Here is a 22,679-nt window from a genome sequence, read left to right as displayed (position 1 = left end):
AAGAAAAGCTGTTCTAAAACATGGTAGTACCAGAGTACTTGAACTATAGCTACATCACCTTTCAGTCTTCTGAACTAGTTCAGTCTTCGTCACCTATACAGGGAAAGTACGTTGGTAGATGGGATGGATGACAGGTAGGGGACAGCCAGGAAGGAACCCAAGCTAGAGATCATGAAACAGGAGTTAGGATAAGACGGTAGCTGCTCAAAATGCATGACATACAGTGGGGGCTGAAGAAGGAGGAGGCGGGCGCGGGTGCTACCGCGTCTAGACCATACTAGAATCTCATGTTCTGTCGCACTACTGCCGGTGGTCTAAAGCAGTAATTGATTACCGCATTTCGCACTTCACACTCCGTATTGGTATGTATGCAGTACTGAGCTGATTGCGCCACCCCAGTGGATCTCCAGATTTTCAGAAAGCACCCACTCAGTCTCATTTTACAATCTACAGCTAGGTCCCTTGTACTTACAACTCGGCTAGATGGTCCACAGTGGGCAGGCCACTTCTAGCTCCGAGCCGCCTTCTCCGGATGTCCCAGACATCAATGCTGAGCCTCCTAGACGTAGTGCTGCACTGTTAAATTGTTATCCTTGCCTTGCGAATCGGAGTAAAGGTGATGTATGTGTACCTCAAGCCTAATGTGCCTAGGAACCACCCCGGAAGTGTGGTCCTTACAGTAGGATTTAATCTCCTTAAGCCTCCCTTCGAAAGCGGCATATAGTGTGCAGAGCGTCACAGAAACTTGACTATAACTATGCAATCACCAGACAACGAGACAGTTCCAGGACTGCCAGTTGCCCCTGCCACTGCGCGGCAAACAGGATTGCCTATAGCCGTCGTCGGTATTGGTAAGTGTCGACCTTATTACTTTGTCCATACAGTCCGGCATTTGAATGAGACTATTCATTAGAATTGTCTAGGCTGCCGGCTTCCCGGCAATATTTCCAGTCCCGCACAGCTCTGGGATTTCTTGAGAGAAGGCCGCTCTGCTGCAGGTGAGGTACCCAAGGATCGCTTCAACATCTTCGGCTATAGGGGCGGCAAGGATGAGCCGGGCACGACTCTCCCGTTAGGCGGATACTTTCTCCAGGATGACATCCGCAACTTCGACAACCGGTTCTTCGGCATCAATAATCGAGAAGCAGCTGTTATGGACCCTCAACAGAGGAGGGTGCTAGAGGTAGTATTCGAGACCTTTGAGAGCGCCGGCGTAACCCTCGATGAAGTATCCGGTGCTAATGTGGGGGTTTATAGTGCGTTGCCTGCGAAATTTAATGAACTGGGCTACGAGAGAATCCGCTAACAATACGAACAGTGGCATCATTCACACCAGATTACATCGCCATGCAGACGAAAGACCCAGAGAACTTGACGCGGTACAGTAACCTGGGCATGGGCGCCACTATTCTCGGAAACCGCATCAGTCATGCCTTCAACCTGAAAGGGCCGAGTTGTACGGTAGACACAGCTTGCTCGTCCTCTTTCTACGCACTTCACCTTGCTTGCAACGCATTACAGAATGGAGAGTGTGATTCAGCCATCGTGGCGGGTGTCAACCTAATTCAGTCCCCGGAGTTACATGCGGCAGTGTCCCAGGGTGGGTTCCTATCGCCAACATCTTTTTGCCATACCTTTGATACTTCCGCTGATGGGTGAGTCCGATTCCCCGACCCAAACATTACCGGTCACTCATGCCTATGACTAACACGGCACAAAAACGCCAAGATACGCACGAGCAGACGGTGTAAATTCTATATTCATCAAACGACTAGATGACGCCATCCGCAATCAGGATGTTATTCGGTCGATCATTCGTGGCACTGCGGTGAACAGTAATGGCCGCACACCAGGTGTAGCACAGCCAAGCATCGACGGCCAGGTGGCCGTCATTTGCAAGGCATATGCCCGAGCTGGGCTGGATCCCGCAGAGACAGCGTACGTGGAGTGCCATGGCACTGGCACCCAAGTCGGCGACCCCATGGAGGTAGAAGCCCTATCGCGCGTCTTCCGCAAAGAGCAACGGACTTACGCAACATTGATTGGCTCAGTCAAGCCAAACCTCGGCCACGGTGAGGCGTCTAGCGGGTTGTCCAGTCTCATCAAAGCTACCCTTGCCTTGGAGCATGGGCAGATTCCAGCGACCATTAGCGTCAAGAATATTAACCCCAAGATCAAGACTGAGGAATGGGGCGTCGACGTCGTTACCCGCATAACCCCTTTCCCAGTATCCACCCGCCGTGTGCCAAGCCGCATCAGTGTCAACTCGTTTGGTTATGGGGGCGCGAATGCCCACGGCATCATAGAGGAACCAGACCATAGACAAAATCAAGTCTCAATAAGAGATGGGGGAACATCTGCGGAAAGTTTTAAGCAGTTTCGATCATCACAGCTGCCGTATCTACTTCCCTTCTCTGCAAACTGCCCTCAATCCCTCGAGGGCCGAGTGGAACGGCTATCCAAATCGGATCTTTCGTGCGTCTCAGTCAGTGACCTTGCTTATACCCTAGGACAGAGAAGATCTCTGTTTGCCTGCCGTGGCTATGTGATTGCCCGACAAGATACCTTGACACAAGATATCACAGTCGCAAACCTGCAACTTCCTACTTCCAACCTTGAGTTAGGTAGTAGAAAGATAGCATTCGTATTCACCGGTCAGGGCGCCCAGTGGCAAGGCATGGCTCGTCAGCTGTTACATTACCCAACGTTTGCCAATACAATTCGACAGCTCGACGACGAACTGAGGTCTCTTTCACGCGCCCCTGATTGGAGGATTTATGATGTCCTAATGGACGAGTCAGACAGCTGCCCCATCGACCAGGCAGTGTTTGCACAGCCGATCACCACCGCTGTTCAGATTGGCTTGGTGGCGCTGCTGCGATCTTGGTCAATCCTTGCTGAGGGAGCAATCGGACACTCCTCTGGTGAGATTGGAGCCGCATATGTAGCTGGTCTACTATCTGCGCGCGAGGCAATCGTTCTTGCATATTACAGGGGTTACGCAGTTACAAGGCAAGCATCAGCCGCAGGCGCCATGGCAGCCGTTGGTCTGAGCTCGGATATGGCTCTGGAAATGATCACCAAGCTAGACCTCACCGACAGTGTTAAGATGGCGTGTATCAATTCGTCATCTAGTGTCACCATCAGTGGCGACCGCGGGGGAGTTGATACTCTGGTTACCGCTGTTCAGGCAAAAGGTAGTTTTGCTCGGATACTGAATACTGATGGGAAAGCGTACCATTCTCACCACATGGTCAGCGTGGGTGAACTCTACCAAAACCTCCTCGATGAAGCTGCTATTTTTGCCAAAGAAATGATCCCTGAAACTGAAAGTTCCCCAAAAATGTACTCGACGGCTATCTGTAAACCCTTGGAGCGCCAAACCGCTCGCACTACGTGGTACTGGAGATTTAACCTAGAGTCCCCTGTGAGGTTCTCCGAAGGTCTGAAGGGGCTGTCTGAGTTGATAGATCCCGATTTGTGGCTCGAAATTGGACCGCACACGGCCCTGAAACTCCCCATCACGCAAACGCTCGGACAGTTGACACCTTACCACGGCACATTAGAGCGAGGTCAAGATGGATCAGTAACACTACTCAGCTTCCTCGGATACCTTTTCGTTCATGGCTTCAGTCTGGACTTCACAAAGCTACTGCGCAGTTACCCCGACGGATCTCTAGCTAGATTCATCTACGATCTCCCAACTTACGCCTGGCACTATGAGGAACCCGTCTGGAATGAATCAAGAACAAGCCGGGAGAGCCGGTATCGCCAGAATCCTAGGCACGAATTGCTCGGGACAGAAGTGCCTGGAGGAAGCCCGGCATCCTTTGCGTGGCGCAACCTATTGCACCTCGGTCATGTACCTTGGCTCCGGGACCACCGACTGGGAGATACCGCCGTCTTCCCCGCCGCAGGATATATTGCCATGGCGGTAGAGGCACTGATACAAAAAGCTTTGCCCTCAGGCGCGGACCTAATTAGCAAATGCGTCATCCTTCGGCAAGTAGCCTTGCTAAAAGCCCTTTCTTTAAAAGATGAGGACTGTATTGAACTATTTACCGAGCTTCATCCGCTCTCGATTTCCAACGTTCGCGATTCGCAACACTGGTGGGAATTCCAAATTTTCACCGTGTTGGACCGAAATACCTACACCCTTCACGCCAAGGGAATGATCCGGTTGGATTGCAACCCCGATGACACTTCACACGCAGCCCCATCCCCTGATTGCCGACTGGCTGTCCGAACTAAACAGGTTTGGTATGACATTATTGCTCGAGGCGGCCTCAAGTATGGTACGGCGTTCCAACGCATAAAAGAGGTCTATACTCCAGAAAGCAAAAAAATCTTATATGCCGAAGCTCCAACCGAGTCATTTGCCCCCGAAATCCCCACCAGCGCTCAGTCGTATCCTAGATACTTCCTGCACCCGACACTACTGGACACTGTTCTTCAACTTGCCCTCATTGCATGCAATGGTGGCTCCCTTGATGGGCTTGTGGCCCGGGTCCCGACTCTGCTCGGGGAGGTCAGCATGAGCTTGGCCCCATATGCTCCAGACGAGGCTGGGATCATTCGTGCCAAGGCTTCGGTAGTCGGACTTAAAATGCACAGGGCAACCACATACTTGTTCAATCAGAAGAAACAGCCCGTGGTACAGTTTAAGGATATTGAAATGACCGCCTTCAGCGCAAATGAACGCATGGAGGATGTCCGCCATCTTATGGGACGCGTGCACTGGAAGCCCGACATAACACAGATATCCGAAGATTCCGTATTTTCTTCTGGTCTCGCTCATGTGCTCTCTATGACTGATCTCGGAGCTTTTGGGTCCCGCTCCTGGCTGCTAGCTGCCCTGGACATGATTGTCCACAAGAAGCCTGATTCCAGGATTCTGTGCCTCACAACCGACCTGTCTTTTGTAACCGTGGCTTGCTTGGAGGCCCTGGAGACCCCCGTAGTATACCGACGTTTTGAGACATTTTCATTGGGTAGAATAGGATCCAATGGAGCGCTGGAGGTTGCGGAAATCCGCAAGTATGCAGTGCCTTTAGGCCTTCGCTCTATGGCTTACCGGAAGGCCACCTCGGATGACCAGTACAACGTGTGCATTCTGGGACAGGGAAGTGACCACGCAGTGTTGGGCCACCTGAAGAAGCATACCAACGACTGCACCTTTTTTCTGGGTCCTTGCACACAATTTTCGGCCCCAGTGCCCTCATCGCACTTGCAACTGACGGATCGCGATCACGGTGTATACGTTCTACGTCCCAATCCCAACTTCACCCCACAATTCAACCATGTTGTTCTGATCGGGGCTTCATCTTCGGACGCGGAGCTAGCTAGTCATTTGAGCAAAGAGTTGGACAGGCCGGTGCAGGCATTGACGCTACGCGATATTCTCTCCTCACCCATTCCGCCCCAAACCTTGGTCGTCTCGATGATAGAAATGCACAAATCCCTGCTGTCAGACCCAACGGCAGAGGAGTATGATGCATTCAAGGAATTAATCGAGCATGCTGCCCATATCTTCTGGATTAGCGGAAGTGGTGTTTACAACGGATTTGATCCCACACGGTCTATCTTTACCGGTCTGGCTCGGGCTCTCATCGTCGAGCAGCCCTCTACCAGGATCTTCTCTCTGGAAATTGACCCAGCAACTGAAACGTCAGTGGTTTTCCGATATGTCCGCCAAATTTTGCAGCAGAAGAATGAAGTAGACTTTGAGTACATTCGCGACGGCTCGCAGCTCCTGATCAGCCGCGTTGTGCCCGACGAGCGATTGAACCGTGAATTCAGGAGACGACAAAACAGCATTCCCATTCCCAAGCCACTAGCTCAGGCTGACAACGCCTATTTGTTAGTTCCGGAGCCAGGCCAACTAAACTCAGCAAAGTTTGTGCAACGGCCATTATCATCCACGCTGCCAGCCGACCATGTTCTTGTTAAGGTTGTATGTGTGGGTCTCAATGCCAAAGATGTTTATGTGATGGCCGGTCGAGTGTCGACGAAAAATGCCACCTGCAGTTCTGAGTTCACTGGGCAAATTGTGGGGTTGGGTGCCGACGTGCAATCATTCGCGGTCGGCGATCGAGTGGCAGTCATGCATAACGGTCACTTTGGCACCTACGAGCCGGTTCCTTGGTGGAGCTGTATCAGGCTAGAGGATAACGAAGACTTGGTCATCATGGCGGGCGTTCTCGTTGTGTTTTTCACGGCCGTGTACGCGCTCGAATACCGCGCACGTCTCCAGCCCGCTGAGTCGATTCTCATTCACTCTGCTGCTGGTGCTGTCGGCATTGCAACCATCCAACTCGCTCGGCATCTTGGGGTGGGCGAGATTTACGCTACCGTGGGCAATGAGGAAAAGAAGCGGTATCTGGTAGAGCAATTCGGGCTCCGTTCCGAGAACATCTTTTCCTCGCGTGATACCACGTTCGTGGAGAAGGTTAAAGTCCAAACTAGAGGCCGCGGTATCGATGTCATTCTGAATTCCTTGGTAGGAGACCTCCTCCACGAAAGCTGGAACTGCCTAGCCGACTGGGGGCGCTTTGTCGAGATTGGTAAACGCGATATTCTTGACTGCGGTAAGCTCAACATGACCACGTTTGCGCGCGGAACTACTTTCACGTCATTCGACCTGAACATGCTGAACGAGCCCGACACGCCCATAGCGGCTCGCCACTTGAAGGGTACAATCCTTGCGCGTGTTTTGCAGCTGGTCCGCGCAGGACACGTTCGGCCCGTTCAGCCCTTGGCCGTCTTCCCCGTCTCAGAACTGAGTGCAGCCTGCAACCACTTCAACAACGCCAAGCGGATGGGTAAAATCGTAATTTCCTTTGAAGATAAGACGCAGATCGTTCCCACGGTTCCTGAGCTCTTCAGCACCGCTCTCAACCCAAAAAAATCTTACCTAATGGTCGGCTGTCTCGGCGGCCTCGGTCGAAGTCTATCACGGTGGATGATGAGCCGGGGAGCCCGTCGCTTCGTATTCCTCGGCCGCACGGGTTTAGCCAAACCAGCTGCCAGGCAAATTGTCCAGGAGCTGGAAGAGGCTGGGGCCCGTTGTACCGTCGTAACCGGCGACGTCATTGTGTACGAGGACGTCGAGCGCGCAGTAGCGGCAGCAGTTGCTGATGCGCCTCTAGGGGGGGTGATTCAGGCCGCTATGGGCCTCCACGAAGCCATCTTTAAGCACATGCCTCGCCAGCACTGGCTCACAGGCACGCAAGCCAAGGTGCGCGGAACATGGAATCTTCACCAAGCCCTGGGCAAACTCAAGTGCGAGTCCGCTCTGGATTTCTTCCTTCTGACCAGCTCGGTCGCTGGGCAGATTGGCACAGCCACTGAAGGCAACTATTGCGCTGCAAACCACTTCCTGGACGTGTTTGCTCGCTATCGCCGGAGTCTGGGGCTGCGCGCTATCTCCCTCGGATTGGGCGCTATATCCGAGGTCGGATACCTCCACGAGCACAGCGAAATCGGCGAGCTCCTCCTTCGCAAGGGCATCCGCCCACTCCCTGAGAATGAAGTCCTCCAAGTCATCGACTTTGCCCTCTCGTCCGAGATCGATCAAGAGAAAACCGTCCCTCGGGATCGCCTCGCACAATGCCACATTCTAACTGGTATCGAAGACACCGGACTTCAAGACCACCGCAAGCAAGGCTTTACAGGTTTCTGGCACAATCTAGACAACACTCGCTTCTCGGTACTCATCAACGCCCTGCAACGCCAGACATCCCAGTCGGAAGGCGGAATTAACACCCCTGCTTCGGTAATTCAAACTGTACTGGCGTCAGGCGATGAGAAGCAACTACGCGAAGCGGTGGTTCAGGCAGTGGCGAAGAAGATGTCAAACATTATTCTATTGCCGCTACCGAAGTTGGATTTGAAGTTGCCATTGAGTGAGTATGGCATGGATAGTATGTTGTCAGCGGAGCTAAGACAGTATATATTCAATTCGATGGGTGTGGATATCCCGTTTTTGACATTGATGGATTCGGCGACGTCGGTGTTGAGCATTGCTGAGATCGTGGTGGGTGAATTGGGGAAAATGATGGGGAAGGTGGCGGAATAGAGTGTTCTCGCATTTGAATATTTTATGATAGCAATTCTTCTCTCCAAAGTGATGCAGCAATCTTGAATTTAACGACTGAACTTCGAGGGTGAGAGAGCAGAATAGTGCATTCTCTCGATCGAACATATTATCCGAAGATCACACAACCGGTGTTATTTATTCCTGTTATAGCCGCGGTTTGGTAAGGAGCGGGGCAGAACAAGCAATTGAAGGGTGCACATATCTCAGCTATTGTTCCTTTTTGATATGATGATATCACAAAGCGGGGACAATGGACGACTGGCTGCTGTTGATGATATGATCCTGGTGGCAGGTCGTTACCGGTCACTACTGTGATAACTTCGCTGGCTTTTTTCTCTTTTTTTTTTTTTTTTTTTTTTGGCTTTGACAGTCCCAAATCATTATCGGGTTTCTTCTATTGGACATTCGTGTAGGCAACACCGCATTGCCAAAATACCTACAAAGTAAGGATTTCTATTCCTTAACAGCCCATTGGCCTTCTTCTTGTCTCAGAAGATCTGCTGACAAGTACTTGCCTGACTCATTGTGACAAGGGCTGAATGTTGGGATACTCACAATATCAATCATTTGAGGCATGTTGTACAGACGCCACTAGCCTACGACTAGATGCAGCAGACTCACCCTTGGGCACCAGCCTGCTCGAGCTATCAAATTACTCATGACTTCACTGCTTCACTGCTTCCCAGCATCCCTATTCCCATTCGCCCAGGATCCAGGGGAAAGGGTGTTGCACAATGGAGGTGTTCACTCTTCCGCAAGTAGTGCTACTTGTTGCTCTTCAACAAGCTATCAAACTGCAAAAGGCACCTTTATTACACCATCAGATCCTATCACATTACATGCCCAGGACTTATTTGAGGACTCATCCAGTTAGTTAATTCCTTCACTGCTCAATTTTCCTCATTACACGTGGAGAATTGTGATAAACTTCATCAGCATGTACATACATTCCCTACTATGGGTGTGTTATGTTAACCGGGTCGAAATGTATAAAAACTGTCAACTTTCACCATGCTCTACCAGAATAATCAATCTGGCTTAAAGTACGGTCGAACTGAAATACACTATCATGAAGACCTTTTCCGTTCTGTTCACCCTTGGCTGTCTATCTGGCTGCCGCCCAACAATGTGTATGAAGTTTATCCGCTTAGGCCATCTTGATTACACGGAGCTAACTTCGTTGTAGCCAGGAAATTCTGAGTGCACTAACTGTGGTTCGGCATGTCCCCTCTCATGCATGCCTAGATCGGATGATGATGTCTATACTCTTGGATGTGTGCAGACGTGTCCGTGTATCCAAGGTTATGTCTTGAATATGTGAGTCCCCCACCATTGTGATACATCATCTTAGCTAACATTGTCCAGGCTGGTCAAGGCGTTCTTATCTCACACTGTTAGAAGCTGAGCGCATACATGGCTATGGTAGTTGATTTAGGCTAGTTGTCAGCTTCTATTATCCGGAGTAGTTGCTGTATTGATTAGCTAACTGTGTGATCCGATTTTGCATTTCTTGAGCTGGCCCGAATATTCTAGAAGGAATTAAGACAATATCTGCATGTTCAGGTGCGTGGTGGGCTGAGCAGGCGAAGAGTGTTGCACAAAAGGCACTAGAGACCCAGTTGAGTGCCAGGAGAAGGTGCAATATATGCATGTATTGTTTGCAATTGTGCAGTCCACTAGGTTTTGGTCAGTTACCCATCACTCGTTTGTCGATATATCAAGAGCCCAATTATTTCTGAATCTGAACATTTAAAATGACTGTATGTAATTAATCAAATAAAGGGGGCTGAGATCGGTCATCAGTCTGGTAGGCAAATGGGAAGCAGGGCTGCTTGCTGATCAGCAATCTTACAGGGTGGCTAAGATATGTGGCATGGTTTAAGTAGTAAGAAGCGCTTCTGCCAAGGAGAAGCAGTAGACACCATTTTTTCGGCTTCGGCTTTGACCACTCACAATATATTTCTGGTATGAAGCTGGCAGTCATATATAATTCAGGAAGTCAGATGTCCTGTGCATGCACACTGTTGAAATCGCTCACTTCTCCACTATTTAGCTTTGGAATAGTGCGAAAGGTTTGTCAATGATATCGATATGCAAAGATACCATAGACGCTACCAGATTTTTCTGGAGGAATAATAAGAGATGCATCATGCCACACCCTCCGCCTACCTTACACAAGACCCATAAACCATCATGAAGGCATTTTCACTCCTCTTTGCCCTTAGCCTTCTGGGCACTCCGCTCCTGGCTGCAGCCGATGAATTTTGTGTATGACCCAGATACTCTCATACCATGTCAATTACAAGGCTAACAATTTTTATCCAGGGAACGAATCAAGAATATTTGGAATGTGGTAGAAGCTGTCCAACATGTTCTAACCCGAATCCACCCTGCCGTCTTGAATGCGTCATGGGCTGTCAATGCATGCGTGGATACGTCCTGAACGATGTGGGTGTTATAGTACTATTGTTGGGTTTACTCTCAGCTAACATAGCTCCAGGCCGAAGAGTGTGTTCTTCCGACGGACTGTTGAGATCTATGGGTATGACTAGCGATGCTAGCACAGTTATATCACTCCAATCAGGTCTAGTCGATAGAGAATGCAAATATGATTGGATTAGTTTCCTATTGCAATAAATAATATTTCGATGCTGCTCGTAGTACCTTCAAGGTTAATATCACGAAATAAGGTACGATTACACCCTGTGATCACACATTCAACTCTTGAATATCAGTCTGTGAGATGGTATAAGTGCCGGTGTCAGGTTGCCAATGAAATGATGAATGAGGCAGGGGCTGCCGCAATTTTAAAGATTAGCATGCGTTGCTCGGGTAGTAAAAGATTTCCGGGACATCGTACCAGCCGGATATATTTTCCGAGGAATGCTTGCAAAACGTTTAATACCTGTCTGTGTTACACTTGTCCGCCTCTCGTAGAAGCCAAACTATGACGAGCATAACTAAGTTACGAAGAGTCTCTAACCGCTTACCTGTTGTGACTTGTCCATAGTAGCCAAGGATTATACCAGGTGAGATAGTTTGTCGTTTGTTGTGAGGTTAATTGAATGAACTGCCTCTTAGCGAACTTTCCCTACTGAAACCATATCTCCCGTAACTATGAGAAATTGGGAATTTTATTCACATTTCTAGATGTTATGATAAGCACTGTACCTCCCTATGTTCATTTTATATCTCTTAGATGAAAACGCACGTTGATAAAATATGTTTTGAGCTCTGAAAGAAGATCGCTTGGGGCAATGCTCTCACCTCATTCTCATTTTCCCCCGGAATATTGACCCATGCCACCACTTAAGTATATGCACACTTCACCTCCCGAGCTGTTGCCAGTTGCCACAGAGCAAAGGTGGCGCTAATTCGGACTAGACTACGGCTGTCTCAAAAATCAGATTTGTTGGATGCCCGCTAATACCCGGCGTACTAGAGCGGAAAAGGAAGGCGACATAAGTCTCCAAAGTGAAATTACACTGTAACGAATTTTTAGATACTAATTCAAAGTGCAGATGGATAGATAGTAGATAGAATTCCCTCAATCCTATGTAGGATTGTAGTAATCCCCTCTTAATGGCTCCTCTTCCACAAGATGACATCCAATCTTACTAGCAATTTCCAGACGTCGATCCCCCGTTATCTCTTTCGCATCAGATGACTATCTATTTTCGGCGAAGCCTTCCTTCCGATAACTATGAATCGCGGTCAAACCCGTCAAACCTGCCAGCCAACGTAAATTGAACTGCAATTAGCTGGGTATGCCGGCATGTCAGGGCAGTGTGTGATAGCTCTTATCCCGTGCATGCATGGGTACCCCTCTCCGATTAATTAAACACCCGTCAGGTGTCCGCACTCACATGGCGCCATCAACATCTAAAAGCAAGACATTTAATCATCCTTCACTAAACTTTGGATATTATTGGTCGCAATGGTGGATAAGATACATTTAGTTACATAACTGAATATTTACCATGGTCTGATAAGGGTCTGTTCTCCTCACGGAAGTGAGGCGTTGCTAGTTCCCGCGCCCTAATATGAATTGAATGCCGAAAGGATGCAACCTCGTCGGAGTGTGTACGGAGTTGCGTCGGAGGCTATCCAGCATAAAGAGGAGGTTGCCGGTATATGTTGGTCACCAGTACTCTTGCACAGAAGAAGAGTACAGACGGGATAAGGAGTCAGTATGAGGTTCTTCTCGACACTTTGCAGTGTGACCCTCGCGGCCTCTGCACTGGCCTTGCCAACCTCCGATCATGTCATTCATGAGAAGCGATCTGGTACACCATCAAAATGGGAGAAGATTGGGCGGGTCAATGGCACTGAGCATGTTTTGGTGCGCATTGGTCTGACGCAGAGCAATCTTGATCGCGCATATGAGTATCTCATGAGCGTGTATGTTGCTTCCCTGCCCCCTGTACTATTCCGACTAACTAGTCAGGTCGGACTCCGTGTCGCCTAACTACGGCAAATTTTGGACTCAAGAAGAGGTGCACAGCGCCTTTGCACCGTCAAATGAGACTGTTGATGCGGTGCGAAACTGGCTTATTGAATCCGGTGTGGACGAGTCTCGTCTGATCCACACCCAAAACAAAGGCTGGATTGTGTTTGATGCAACTACCAAAGAGGCAGAAAGCCTCCTACACACCAAGTATTATCACTACACCGACAAGGTCTCCGGTTTCAGAACTCTAGCAGCGGAAGAGTATGCCTCCCACTCAGGTACCCAAGACAAATTGTATAATAACACACAACCAGGTACCGCGTGCCGCAGAAGATCCAACAACATATTGACTTCGTTAAGCCTGGTGTTCTTCTGCCATTAACCTCCAAGGGGCCATCTGCCAAGCACACTAAGAAGTACAAGCCCTTGAAGCAGACATCAGTCAACGCGACGTCTCTCAGCACTTGCGATGAGGTTATCACTCCCGCTTGTGTTGCCGCTCTGTACAAAATTCCTCATTCAAGCGGCAACGTCAGCGCCAGCAACTCGCTCGGAATCTTCGAAGAAGGAGACTACTACGCCCAGGAAGATCTTGATCTCTTTTTCCGTAATTTCACTCCGTACATTCCGAAAGGGACACACCCTAAGCCGGCATTTATCGATGGAGCGTCAGCGCCTGTTCCTGTCGCTGATGCTGGTGCGGAGTCTGATTTGGACTTTCAGCTCGCGTATCCAATTGTCTATCCTCAGACCATTACGCTCTATCAGACAGATGACTATAACTATGCCAGTGGGGAGATTGAGACGGATGGCTTCTTTAACACTTTCCTTGATGCCGTTGATGGGGTAAGTTTGCCTACTCAATGTTTCAGAATATGAGCTGATGATCAAGTCTTATTGTACCTACTGTGCCTATGGAGAATGTGGAGACAGCCCGACCCTTGATCCAACCTATCCGGACAATTCCACCGGTGGTTACAAGGGGCAGTTGATGTGTGGTGTTTACAAGCCGACGAACGTCATCTCCGTCTCTTACGGTGGCCAGGAGGCGGACCTCCCTGCTTATTATCAGCAAAGGCAATGCAACGAGTATAACTCACACACTTCTTATTATACATACTTTGGCTGACACCAATAATAGATTCTTAAAACTCGGGCTTCAAGGAACTTCCATCCTCTTCGCATCTGGCGATGACGGCGTCGCAGGACCCCCAGGTGATGACTCGACCAACGGCTGTCTCGGAAACGGGACCATCTTCAGTCCCGCATTCCCTAACTCGTATGAACGCATTTGTACTATTTGATAGCCATTTCTAATGTTTCTAGTTGCCCCTACGTGACCAACGTCGGCGCCACGAAGCTTTACCCGGGAAAGACCATCGCAGACGGGGAAAGCGCCGTCGTCGACCCGATCGGCCACCCTTACTCGATCGCGTACTCCTCCGGCGGTGGCTTCAGCAACATCTACACTATTCCAGACTACCAAGCCGAAGCAGTGGCAGAGTAAGTCCTTCCGACCTGAAGCTCACTCCAGTCTAACAAAACTTAGGTACTTCAAAAACCACAACCCGCCCTACCCCTATTACGAAGGCAACGCCAGCTTCGGCAAAAACGGCGGAATCTATAACCGCCTGGGACGTGGGTACCCTGACGTCGCAGCGAACGGCGACAACATCGCCGAATACAACGCGGGAGAATTTATCCTCGAGGGTGGAACAAGTGCTAGTGCGTTACTACCCTGCCCCATCCACATCCACCAATCTCCGTCTTATTCCAATCACTAATGACAATTACACAAAGGCACTCCGATCTTCTCCTCCGTGATTAACCGCATTATCGAGAAGCGTATCGCGGCAGGAAAGGGCCCACTGGGCTTCTTGAACCCGGTCCTGTACCGGAATGCGTGGGCGTTGAACGATATCACGAATGGATCGAACCCGGGCTGTGGGACGGAAGGGTTCTATACTGCTCCTGGGTATGAAGTTCTTTTCCTTTCTTTATCTTCATGCTTCAATCTATGAACAATATGCTAACAGTCGGTGAAAAAAGATGGGACCCCGTCAGCGGTCTTGGAACGCCTAACTTCCCGAAATTGCTGGACGTGTTCCTGAACCTACCGTAACGGGGGATTCGACCTTGTTCGGAGGAAAGAAAGTGAGGCAAGATTGATAACTGATTAGCAATGTGAGACATTTCGTCAAGGAACCCCGCAGTGGTGTTGGTCACATCCCGTGCATCCTGCAGACGGCTGCTTATCGTGTCACCGGGGTTCCGACGCAGGTCCGTCGGGGATGTTCCTGCCAAGATATGTGATCCTGTTCCTGATGCTTACTTTTTCTTATCGGGAATTATATTGGCACGGACCAATTATTTGGCGTTATTGATATTTTTTGGAAAGCAGAAATTACTTTGTAGATCGCTCATTTGATGCTATAGGGGGAAGTGATTGACTAGGGTTGGGTTTGTGTTGATAAGGGGTTCTAACCAGGTAAAACAACCTGCCAGTAGGACCCTTCTTCACAAGAAACAGATATGAATATACAAAATGTGAATAGTTAGTCAATCAAGACTTTTCAAGAGACCACTTCTACGCAGAAAGGTTACGGTCAATGCACGGTCGCAGAGTCCTCACGCAGGCCTGTTACTACTAGACCCAGCTAGAGTGTCGGATTGAACTGCATAGCAAGATTAAGATCTATGACAGGACAGAGAGATACGTAGCATGGGGAGTTGGGCACACGATTACAATGCCAAGTAAATCCCTCCGACTACACAATATATGCAATAGTGTCACAGGGGTGTTAGTAGTCTCCATAGACTGCGGGATATACACGGTACAGCGGATAGTGGGAGAGCAGAAATCTCCGAAAAGAAGAATGCAGTAGTAATTCGAAGACCAGACCCTCTAAAGACACTCTTCTTATGTCGGCGTCACTCACTCAATAGTAAGGCAAATCCTGGAAGGGAATATTGGTCGTCAACTTAATCCATGGTTATGGACCAAATAAGCAAGTGGGTCGCCCCTTCAGCGAGTGAGTTTCGCGCATCCGAGCAGGAAAAGTGGAGATGAAAAATTCCACGACATCGATCTGGCCGTGCTTAACACATCCATTTTCATACTCACTAGTAATCATCAACTCTCAGAATATACAAAATGTCTGCTTCGGTTAGTACTTGCTACTTTTAGGTGAATTACTCCTTGTCATAGACTCGACCTGATTATGTAGGAATCCAAGGGAACCCAGGGCTTTTACGATGAGCTGAAGGCTCTCTTCCAGCAGGCGGTAAGTCGTGCCTAAAATTATCTGGGTTATTAGACACTAACAAGGAATTTAGGATAAATCCGGCGAAGGTAAATACCACATCTAACATGCTAATTAGTGGCTTCTCAATACTAATGCTGCATGTATTTGCATAGGAAAGCTCGCTCTTCCCGAGTTCAAGAACGCCGTGAAAGGCAGCAGCAGCGGCAGCCAACTGAACGATATGCAGTTGGAGGCCATGTTCAACTTCTATGATGAAGACAAGACTGGATTTGTCTCATTTGAGAGTATGCGAAGTCCACATTCCCCTTTACTTGTGGTTGGTATCATGTCTGGGCTAATGCGTTGTCGCGTAGGTGTGTGGAAGAAGATGAACAGTATGATGAAATGAGGGCCACGCTTGATGTATGGCGATTGTATGTGAGTTAAGAGATTGTCTCTACGCACTGAGGAATTCTACAGTGGACTCTAGCGAGGATATGTGGAATGATCAAGTACTGTATTGTAAAGCCTGCGTAAATCATGTTGGGCCGTACCGCGGTTAATCAAAAGTCATGGTAGATATAATTATGATGGCATATGGTGTCTGAGCTGCCAAACAGTTGACGAATTATTCCTTCTCTTGTGTCATAGAAACCGTCATGATGTCTTCAAGACTCCTCGAATCTACGCGCTGATTTGACATTTCGATGTCACTATGAACAAGACTTTCCCGTTTCTACTTCTAGTCTCCGCTATAGCCTACATTGCCAAGTACAACTCTCTTAACATCTTTATCAATCAGAAATATCAGCCAACATCCACCATGAGCGCTTCACCCTTTGGTCATTTCATCTTTTTGCCAAGCGAAATACGCTTACTCATCTGGGAGAATCTTGTTAAGGAGGGCTCCCTTGCGATCCTTCGAACCAGTCAGGCAATCTATCACGATATAGCCGATCGTCTTTACGATACATTTGACATCCATCTTTTCCCAACTTTCGAAGATCCGTGGATCGAGATTCGCTGTAAACTACTACGTGTGAAGTGGGTGATCGGAAGACGAGATTATAACAAATTCAGTAATCTGGCAAGGGTACCGTACGATAAAGTTGAACTTGTTGTTCACATATATGCGCCTGAACCTGAAGACTGCGGCCAATTTATCTTGCTCTGGGAAAAAACATCGAAACTAACTCAAATGCTGTGCACTATCGACGACTCGAGAAAGTACCGTGATCGGGAAAACCCACACTCCAAATATTGGAGTGGGCTTGTGTACGAGGGATCACATCAATTTGGATCTACTCCAGAGGCTGTTCTATCTATGGTGATTCGCCTACGCAAGCAAAATGGCGTTGACTGGATCAGGAACGGCCAAGTTAACTCGATCTTTTGCAATAACGGACTTGGATACGACTTCAACGAAGTTTTATTGCCGTTTTGTCGTCTATCCCGCGTTAGAAGGTTTGGGATCGTTCCGGACACAGAAGAAATGACTTTAGCAGCTGACTGGGCGTTTGCCAATTATGCAACTGCAATTATCGTGTCAGAAGGTTTTGTCACCTCTAACAACGCAGTCTACAGTCAAGACCCCGGATACGGAGATATAGTCCATACCTTCGATGGTATAGCGGGCCTGCTGAACCACAGAGACGACTCTTTCACTCTCTGGGTGGATGATCGGTTCCTTCAGGTACCCGGGCGTACTGTATCACTCATGCGCCATGAGCAGCACATTTACCTTGTCGACGCAATGATGCATAGGGCATGAAGCCCAGAGAAGAATCACTACGCCATATGAGGCCTGTATTCCTTCTTCGCAGTCTTAGGGCGACCGACTTACTGAACAAACTCGGACAGGAGGATTTAGTCCCTTCTGGCTTCTCATGTGTATTTATCTATAACTGATGGAGTTGATTATCTGACTGTTAGACATGCGGTGTATTTGTCCCTACTGGAAGGCTGACTTTGAGCAAGATATTCGACCTTTTCAGGCGCACAAATGTGGGCAACTACTAATGAGCGAGAGTCACCGGATAGGTGCCCATGCTTTGCTTCGTTTTTTGGGGCTCCTGTTCGCACTATTAGAAACATTTAGATAGCAAGGACCTGATACGGGTTTGACTACAACTATGCTAGAGTCAATATTAATTTGCTTATTTTGCTCATAAGTTATGGTATGATTAGGTACAGATGTTGCGAATCCACATCTTCCCGGTACTATCTGTTAGTAGTGTCTACACTCATGTACATACAGGACGTGGTGAGCAGTATTCTGCAAATCCGGTTATTCTTTCCCAGTTTCGTCTCAGCACCAGTTCATGACTTCGGACTTTCCACGCCCTCATCGCACCTTCTGTCTCATCACAATGCTACGCAGATAAACATGTCCTTTTCGCCGCACTTTCTCGCCTTCATTTCTTTCACTAACCATCTATGTCTCAACTCACTTTATCTCCGGCTCAATTTATCCTCGTTGACCTCACCAGGCGGGCTGCATAAATTACCCGCTATTTCCTCAGCTGTTCGGCTATTATTTGTGCATTTCATCTCTTACATCTTGTTCTCTCAATCACTATTACTCGTCCATTGTTTATCCCATCATTGAATCATCACTGTCCCTCCACAAAGGTCCATATTGTCCTTCCTATTTGTTATTCCATTCTTCGACATCACACCTCGGCCCATGCTAATAGCTCCGTACCTGCCAAGCATCGGATGTGTGTGTGTGTTAGGATACCGTCTAAGCGTCCGCATACCCCGCGGTATGGTGCTTCAACTAGTCTGGGGCCTCCAAAAGGTGGTGAAGATCTCACGACAACGACTTTTTCAAACTTGGACACTACGATGGGAAGGGGGAGGGAATCTTCAACTTTCTCCGTGAGGCTACTTCCATCCTGAGTCATCGCCCGCTGATAAGGATGGGTCGGCATCGGGACGAAATCCTCGAACTATCGTGCGACTCGTGGAAGGCTGGCCCCATCACCAAGGTCATGGCACCGAATATGGCGAGAAACGAGTCTGTATTGGAGAGTTGGGGACCCGGATATCTCATCACGCCCGAGAATAAGGAGCTCGATTTGGATAGGCTTCGGTTCCGCGCGATCTTGCCAGTGTCAACACTCCATTTGCAAGATGATGGACAACTGCCGAGCAAGTCAAGCTCCTTGGCTGCCAACAGTCAGCGTACCTATGCCTTTCAAGGCCCGCTCACAGGCCTTAGCCCCTGCTCGCATGTGGTAGGCTTAGGTGCGTATGTTTCGCCATATAGTGTTATCTACTTCCCTACTTACCCCCAGCGATGAGCTTGCACCTTAACGTGGTGCTGGAGTCCAGTAGTCTCCAGTTTATGGGATGAAGCCAAGACAAGCTCGCATGTATGAAGGTTTCTAGGGGAGAAAATTAGGATTGCGTCTTATGGTTTGGTGATTTACTTTGTTGAGCAGACTTCATCAATAGAGCTTTACTAGTATTGCCGATACATATATAACATGCTGGTGGTCGCTGGCTTCATGACCATTTATTGCGTAGCTAGTCACGACGATCAACAACCGTCGTTATGCTAAACTAATGCGAATATCATATTTCTGATCTCCAGACCATGTGCGATCGAGTATTTGCTTAGCAATGTACCTAAATTTGATGCCTTAGATATCAGTAGGGCTAAAAGGCAACCTTGCCGCATGTCGGAATTCACGCCGAGAATGTGATCATCCTTGGTTGCCCCGTCCGAGCATTAAGCCTTGCTTAGCCGCCAGAGCGGCCAATTATCAGCAATTAGCCGATAATCCCTTGCCCGCCAGGCCAATAGAACGTCTATATCTTATCCTGCGCTGTTCGATTCCCCGCTCGCTGGCTCCCCGGGTCCTTCAAGCTTATGAATGACCACTTCCGCCTGCCTGCCTGCTTCTTATCAGTCATCTTCCCTCGTTTCCCCCATAGGCACCCATATATCTTCATTTCTGTTTCGGTTCTACTAGAAATTGTATGCGGTCACCATGGGTGCCAGTTATTCCAAGCCAGAGCCCATAAGCCATAGCGAGGAAAAGCGCTCGCACCGCGAGTGGGTTGAAGATGACGACACTTGTTCTCTGCCACTCTATACAAAGGAGTCAACCCAGCCTCGTACGATAGCGCCCGCTTCTGTCTTAGATAGGACATATGCTGATAATCACAGCACCACCATACCATGTGCGCGAACGCACTTCCACTCTCTCCCTCCAGCACGTCCAAGACTGGAACGAGACCTTACTGGGCAATGCCAAGGCAAGTGTAGCAACCGGACCAGCTCTCTCATTCGTAACCAAACTAACTCTGTTCATGGATAACAACAGAACCGTCTCGCCATATCTAGTCTCGCCAGCCAACCCTACACAGAAGTGCTAGCCAACCGCCCCGCTCTCCAATCTGACCTCCACATCTTCAACATCAAAGTTCCCATCGAAGGCTCCCCGATCACGAACCAGCGATCCTCCGGCCGATGCTGGCTCTTCGCATCGACTAACGTATACCGAGTGCCGTTGATGAAGGCGTATAACCTGAAGGACTTTGAGCTGAGCCAAGCATACCTATTTTACTGGGACAAGCTGGAGAAGGCGAACTGGTTCTTCGAGCAGATTATCACCACTGCTGACGAGGACCTTTCCGGTCGTCTGGTCCAGAAACTCCTCGAAGACCCCGTCAGTGATGGCGGCCAGTGGGACATGGTCGTCAACTTGATTGAGAAGTATGGTCTCGTCCCGCATGATCTGTATCCGGATGCATATCATGCGCAGAATAGCTCCAAGATGAATTGGTTGCTCACGGCTAAGATGCGTGAGCAGGCGCTTGTGTTGAGACGGCTGGTGCGGAGTGGTGATGCGGCCGGCTTGGCGGATGCTAAGGAGCGGTTCTTGAAGGAGATCCACTCAATGGTTACTCTTCTGCTGGGGCCCCCACCTAGTCCTGATGAGACGTTTGAGTGGCAGTAATATGATGCTGAGGGGAAGTCTAAAGAGATTAGACTCACCCCACGGGAGTTTGCTCGTCAAGCCACGAGCCTGGGAGTTGTGAAAAAGGGCAGCGTCGCTCCTGCGCGCCTGTTCAGCCTGGTCAATGATCCGCGCAATGAGTATAACCGACTTTTGACAGTGGAGAGGCTAGGAAATGTGCTGGAAGGACGACCACTCACGTATGCCAATGTGGAGATGAAAGTATGTGAACATATCATCTTCTCTGATTTCCTCTCACTAACACGCTGCTATTATAGGTCCTCAAGAAAGCGGTCATCTCAATGCTCAAAGCTGGTCACCCTGTGTTCTTCGGTTGTGACGTAGGCAAATTCAGCAACAGTGCACTAGGAATCATGGATCTCGACATTATGGACCTCACCCTGGGATTCAATATCTCCTTGGGAATGAGCAAAGCCCAGAGGCTTGTGAGCGGAGAATCAGCAATGACCCATGCCATGGTCATCACAGGTGTGCATATCGAAGATGGAAAGCCAGTGCGCTGGCGTGTCGAGAATTCGTGGGGCGAAGCTGCTGGCGATAAGGGCTGGTTTGTGATGACAGATCGCTGGATGGATGAATATACCCTTCAGGCCGTGGTGGACTCAGACTTCGTTTCGAGTGAAGTGCGCGCAATTTTAGACCAGAGTCCGAAGGTCTTGCCCAGGTGGGACCCGATGGGCGTGTTGGCTTGAACTTGCTATTCCTAGTATTCAGTGCGGCGCAATGACAAATCGTTACATCAAATTAATGTTCTGATCTATGATACTGATATCCCGCAGAAAGCGTGAATAGAGGCAGGTAACTGGTGAGAGTGACGGCTAAGCGATGATAGTGACGGCTAAGTGATGAAAACGACGGGAAATTATCGAATATCCTTTCAGGCTAAACATAGCGTCTAACTAATAATATTCAAATTTTATCGTAGTACAGGACAAACAGCCTGAGCCGATGAGCGTCGGATGTACAGTTCGAGTGAATGATTGTTTTCTGAGCAATACTCCTCCCCAACAAATTCGAGGTATCTAGGTGCAGTGCAGTCAATCTATAGCACTTTAGCGCCAGTCTACTCCGTGAAGATGATATCAAGTGGATCACTTACGTCTCCCGTCTTTACTTCACGTAGCATCAATCAATGCAAATTGGAATTCAAATTATGTTGATGGCGCAGTGCGTAGGTGAATCCAACATCAAGACAAATTTCTTGGCTATTTAAACTCGCAAGTTCCTAGAGAGCTTTCTCGGGACATTCCACTCTCTACAACATCTTTCAAGAGACTACCATGCCTCCATTATAGGATATACGAACGGAACTTTCCCATATTTGACTTCAAACTCACGGCAAACGCCATATCCTAGACCGGTCCAAGAACTATAAGAGGCGCCACCATCTTATCCTCTGTTGCTCCTCATTCCTTCTCTCCAATCAATACAGAGCAATACTATATACTCAAGTCATGAACTCATGAACAATCTCCCCATGCCATTGTCGGTTATTTCCAGGGCGACAATGGCGAGTAACCAAGCCTTGCAAGTCCACAGCTAGTGACGCATATCTCACTTCTTCGATTGCCAGAGACACTCCTTAAGCCCTTTGCTCTGTTGAGCTGGCATCGGAGATCGAACTGGATCTTTTGTCATAAATGACAATAATCTCGCTTCCTTCTCACAAGAAGAGCATGGTCCAGTCTCATGAGAAGAATGCAATATAGTCACCATGTCGTTCGAGCTTCCCGTTGGTAGATTTCTCTGAGAATGTGTTCTCGGCTATTCGACCAACATCTGGAAGTTAGATTAAGTGTTGTTCACTATATTGTCACTTATTGAAGATCTCGGCCATGCAGAAGAAGATGCGACGTGGTTCTGATTTTGCATGTCGTCTCAATTTCCAACTGAAG

At 48.8% G+C, this 22,679-nt stretch overlaps 7 protein-coding genes across 7 annotated transcripts; all 7 read left to right on the top strand.

Annotated features, from left to right (window-relative positions):
- The first annotated feature begins 467 nt into the window (after positions 1-467).
- On the top strand, positions 468-8,194 carry BO88DRAFT_469113 (type I polyketide synthase). Its single transcript, XM_025711601.1, has 4 exons — positions 468-851; positions 924-1,256; positions 1,319-1,655; positions 1,729-8,194. The coding sequence occupies exons 1-4, from the start codon at positions 758-760 to the stop codon at positions 8,075-8,077; spliced, it is 7,113 nt and encodes a 2,370-aa protein (XP_025560452.1). The 5' UTR covers positions 468-757; the 3' UTR covers positions 8,078-8,194.
- Positions 8,195-10,291: 2,097 nt separating this feature from the next.
- BO88DRAFT_417495 (trypsin inhibitor-like cysteine-rich domain-containing protein) lies at positions 10,292-10,735 on the top strand (the record flags this gene model as incomplete). The annotated part of the gene is made up of 2 exons (XM_025708306.1): positions 10,292-10,366; positions 10,424-10,735. 2 exons carry the CDS (start codon positions 10,292-10,294, stop codon positions 10,733-10,735), a joined length of 387 nt encoding a protein of 128 aa, XP_025560451.1.
- Positions 10,736-12,290: 1,555 nt separating this feature from the next.
- Positions 12,291-14,709, top strand: BO88DRAFT_489785 (S53 family peptidase; the record flags this gene model as incomplete). The annotated part of the gene is made up of 9 exons (XM_025712730.1): positions 12,291-12,499; positions 12,546-12,809; positions 12,863-13,394; positions 13,441-13,637; positions 13,690-13,827; positions 13,875-14,051; positions 14,098-14,273; positions 14,349-14,523; positions 14,598-14,709. The coding sequence occupies 9 exons, from the start codon at positions 12,291-12,293 to the stop codon at positions 14,668-14,670; spliced, it is 1,941 nt and encodes a 646-aa protein (XP_025560450.1). The 3' UTR covers positions 14,671-14,709.
- A 948-nt stretch (positions 14,710-15,657) lies between these two features.
- On the top strand, positions 15,658-16,336 carry BO88DRAFT_437137 (uncharacterized protein). Its single transcript, XM_025709612.1, has 5 exons — positions 15,658-15,714; positions 15,776-15,832; positions 15,885-15,900; positions 15,967-16,098; positions 16,168-16,336. Exons 1-5 carry the CDS (start codon positions 15,703-15,705, stop codon positions 16,200-16,202), a joined length of 252 nt encoding a protein of 83 aa, XP_025560449.1. The 5' UTR covers positions 15,658-15,702; the 3' UTR covers positions 16,203-16,336.
- Positions 16,337-16,616: 280 nt separating this feature from the next.
- BO88DRAFT_345802 (uncharacterized protein) lies at positions 16,617-17,564 on the top strand (the record flags this gene model as incomplete). The annotated part of the gene is made up of 1 exon (XM_025703313.1): positions 16,617-17,564. One exon carries the CDS (start codon positions 16,617-16,619, stop codon positions 17,562-17,564), a length of 948 nt encoding a protein of 315 aa, XP_025560448.1.
- Positions 17,565-18,714: 1,150 nt separating this feature from the next.
- On the top strand, positions 18,715-19,111 carry BO88DRAFT_456058 (uncharacterized protein; the record flags this gene model as incomplete). The annotated part of the gene is made up of 2 exons (XM_025710904.1): positions 18,715-19,046; positions 19,093-19,111. The coding sequence occupies 2 exons, from the start codon at positions 18,715-18,717 to the stop codon at positions 19,109-19,111; spliced, it is 351 nt and encodes a 116-aa protein (XP_025560447.1).
- A 571-nt stretch (positions 19,112-19,682) lies between these two features.
- On the top strand, positions 19,683-21,504 carry BO88DRAFT_445460 (C1 family peptidase). Its single transcript, XM_025710211.1, has 5 exons — positions 19,683-19,918; positions 19,971-20,065; positions 20,128-20,759; positions 20,796-20,985; positions 21,042-21,504. Exons 1-5 carry the CDS (start codon positions 19,792-19,794, stop codon positions 21,474-21,476), a joined length of 1,479 nt encoding a protein of 492 aa, XP_025560446.1. The 5' UTR covers positions 19,683-19,791; the 3' UTR covers positions 21,477-21,504.
- The last annotated feature ends 1,175 nt before the right edge of the window (positions 21,505-22,679 follow it).

This window comes from Aspergillus vadensis (assembly GCF_003184925.1).
Source record: "Aspergillus vadensis CBS 113365 unplaced genomic scaffold BO88scaffold_20, whole genome shotgun sequence".
NCBI classification, from domain to species: Eukaryota; Fungi; Ascomycota; class Eurotiomycetes; order Eurotiales; family Aspergillaceae; genus Aspergillus; species Aspergillus vadensis.
Note: the sequence above shows the minus strand (reverse complement) of the source record. Positions and strands in the feature narration are given on the sequence as shown.

Coding starts and splice junctions, on each gene's coding strand:
- BO88DRAFT_469113 (XM_025711601.1), top strand. CDS start 758: ATGCAATCACCAGACAACGAGACAGTTCCAGGACTGCCAGTTGCCCCT. Junction 852..923: donor TATAGCCGTCGTCGGTATTG/GTAAGTGTCGAC, acceptor AGAATTGTCTAG/GCTGCCGGCTTCCCGGCAAT. Junction 1,257..1,318: donor TGCTAATGTGGGGGTTTATA/GTGCGTTGCCTG, acceptor CAATACGAACAG/TGGCATCATTCACACCAGAT.
- BO88DRAFT_437137 (XM_025709612.1), top strand. Junction 16,099..16,167: donor TGGATTTGTCTCATTTGAGA/GTATGCGAAGTC, acceptor GTTGTCGCGTAG/GTGTGTGGAAGAAGATGAAC.
- BO88DRAFT_445460 (XM_025710211.1), top strand. CDS start 19,792: ATGGGTGCCAGTTATTCCAAGCCAGAGCCCATAAGCCATAGCGAGGAA. Junction 19,919..19,970: donor AAAGGAGTCAACCCAGCCTC/GTACGATAGCGC, acceptor TGATAATCACAG/CACCACCATACCATGTGCGC. Junction 20,760..20,795: donor GATGAGACGTTTGAGTGGCA/GTAATATGATGC, acceptor TAAAGAGATTAG/ACTCACCCCACGGGAGTTTG.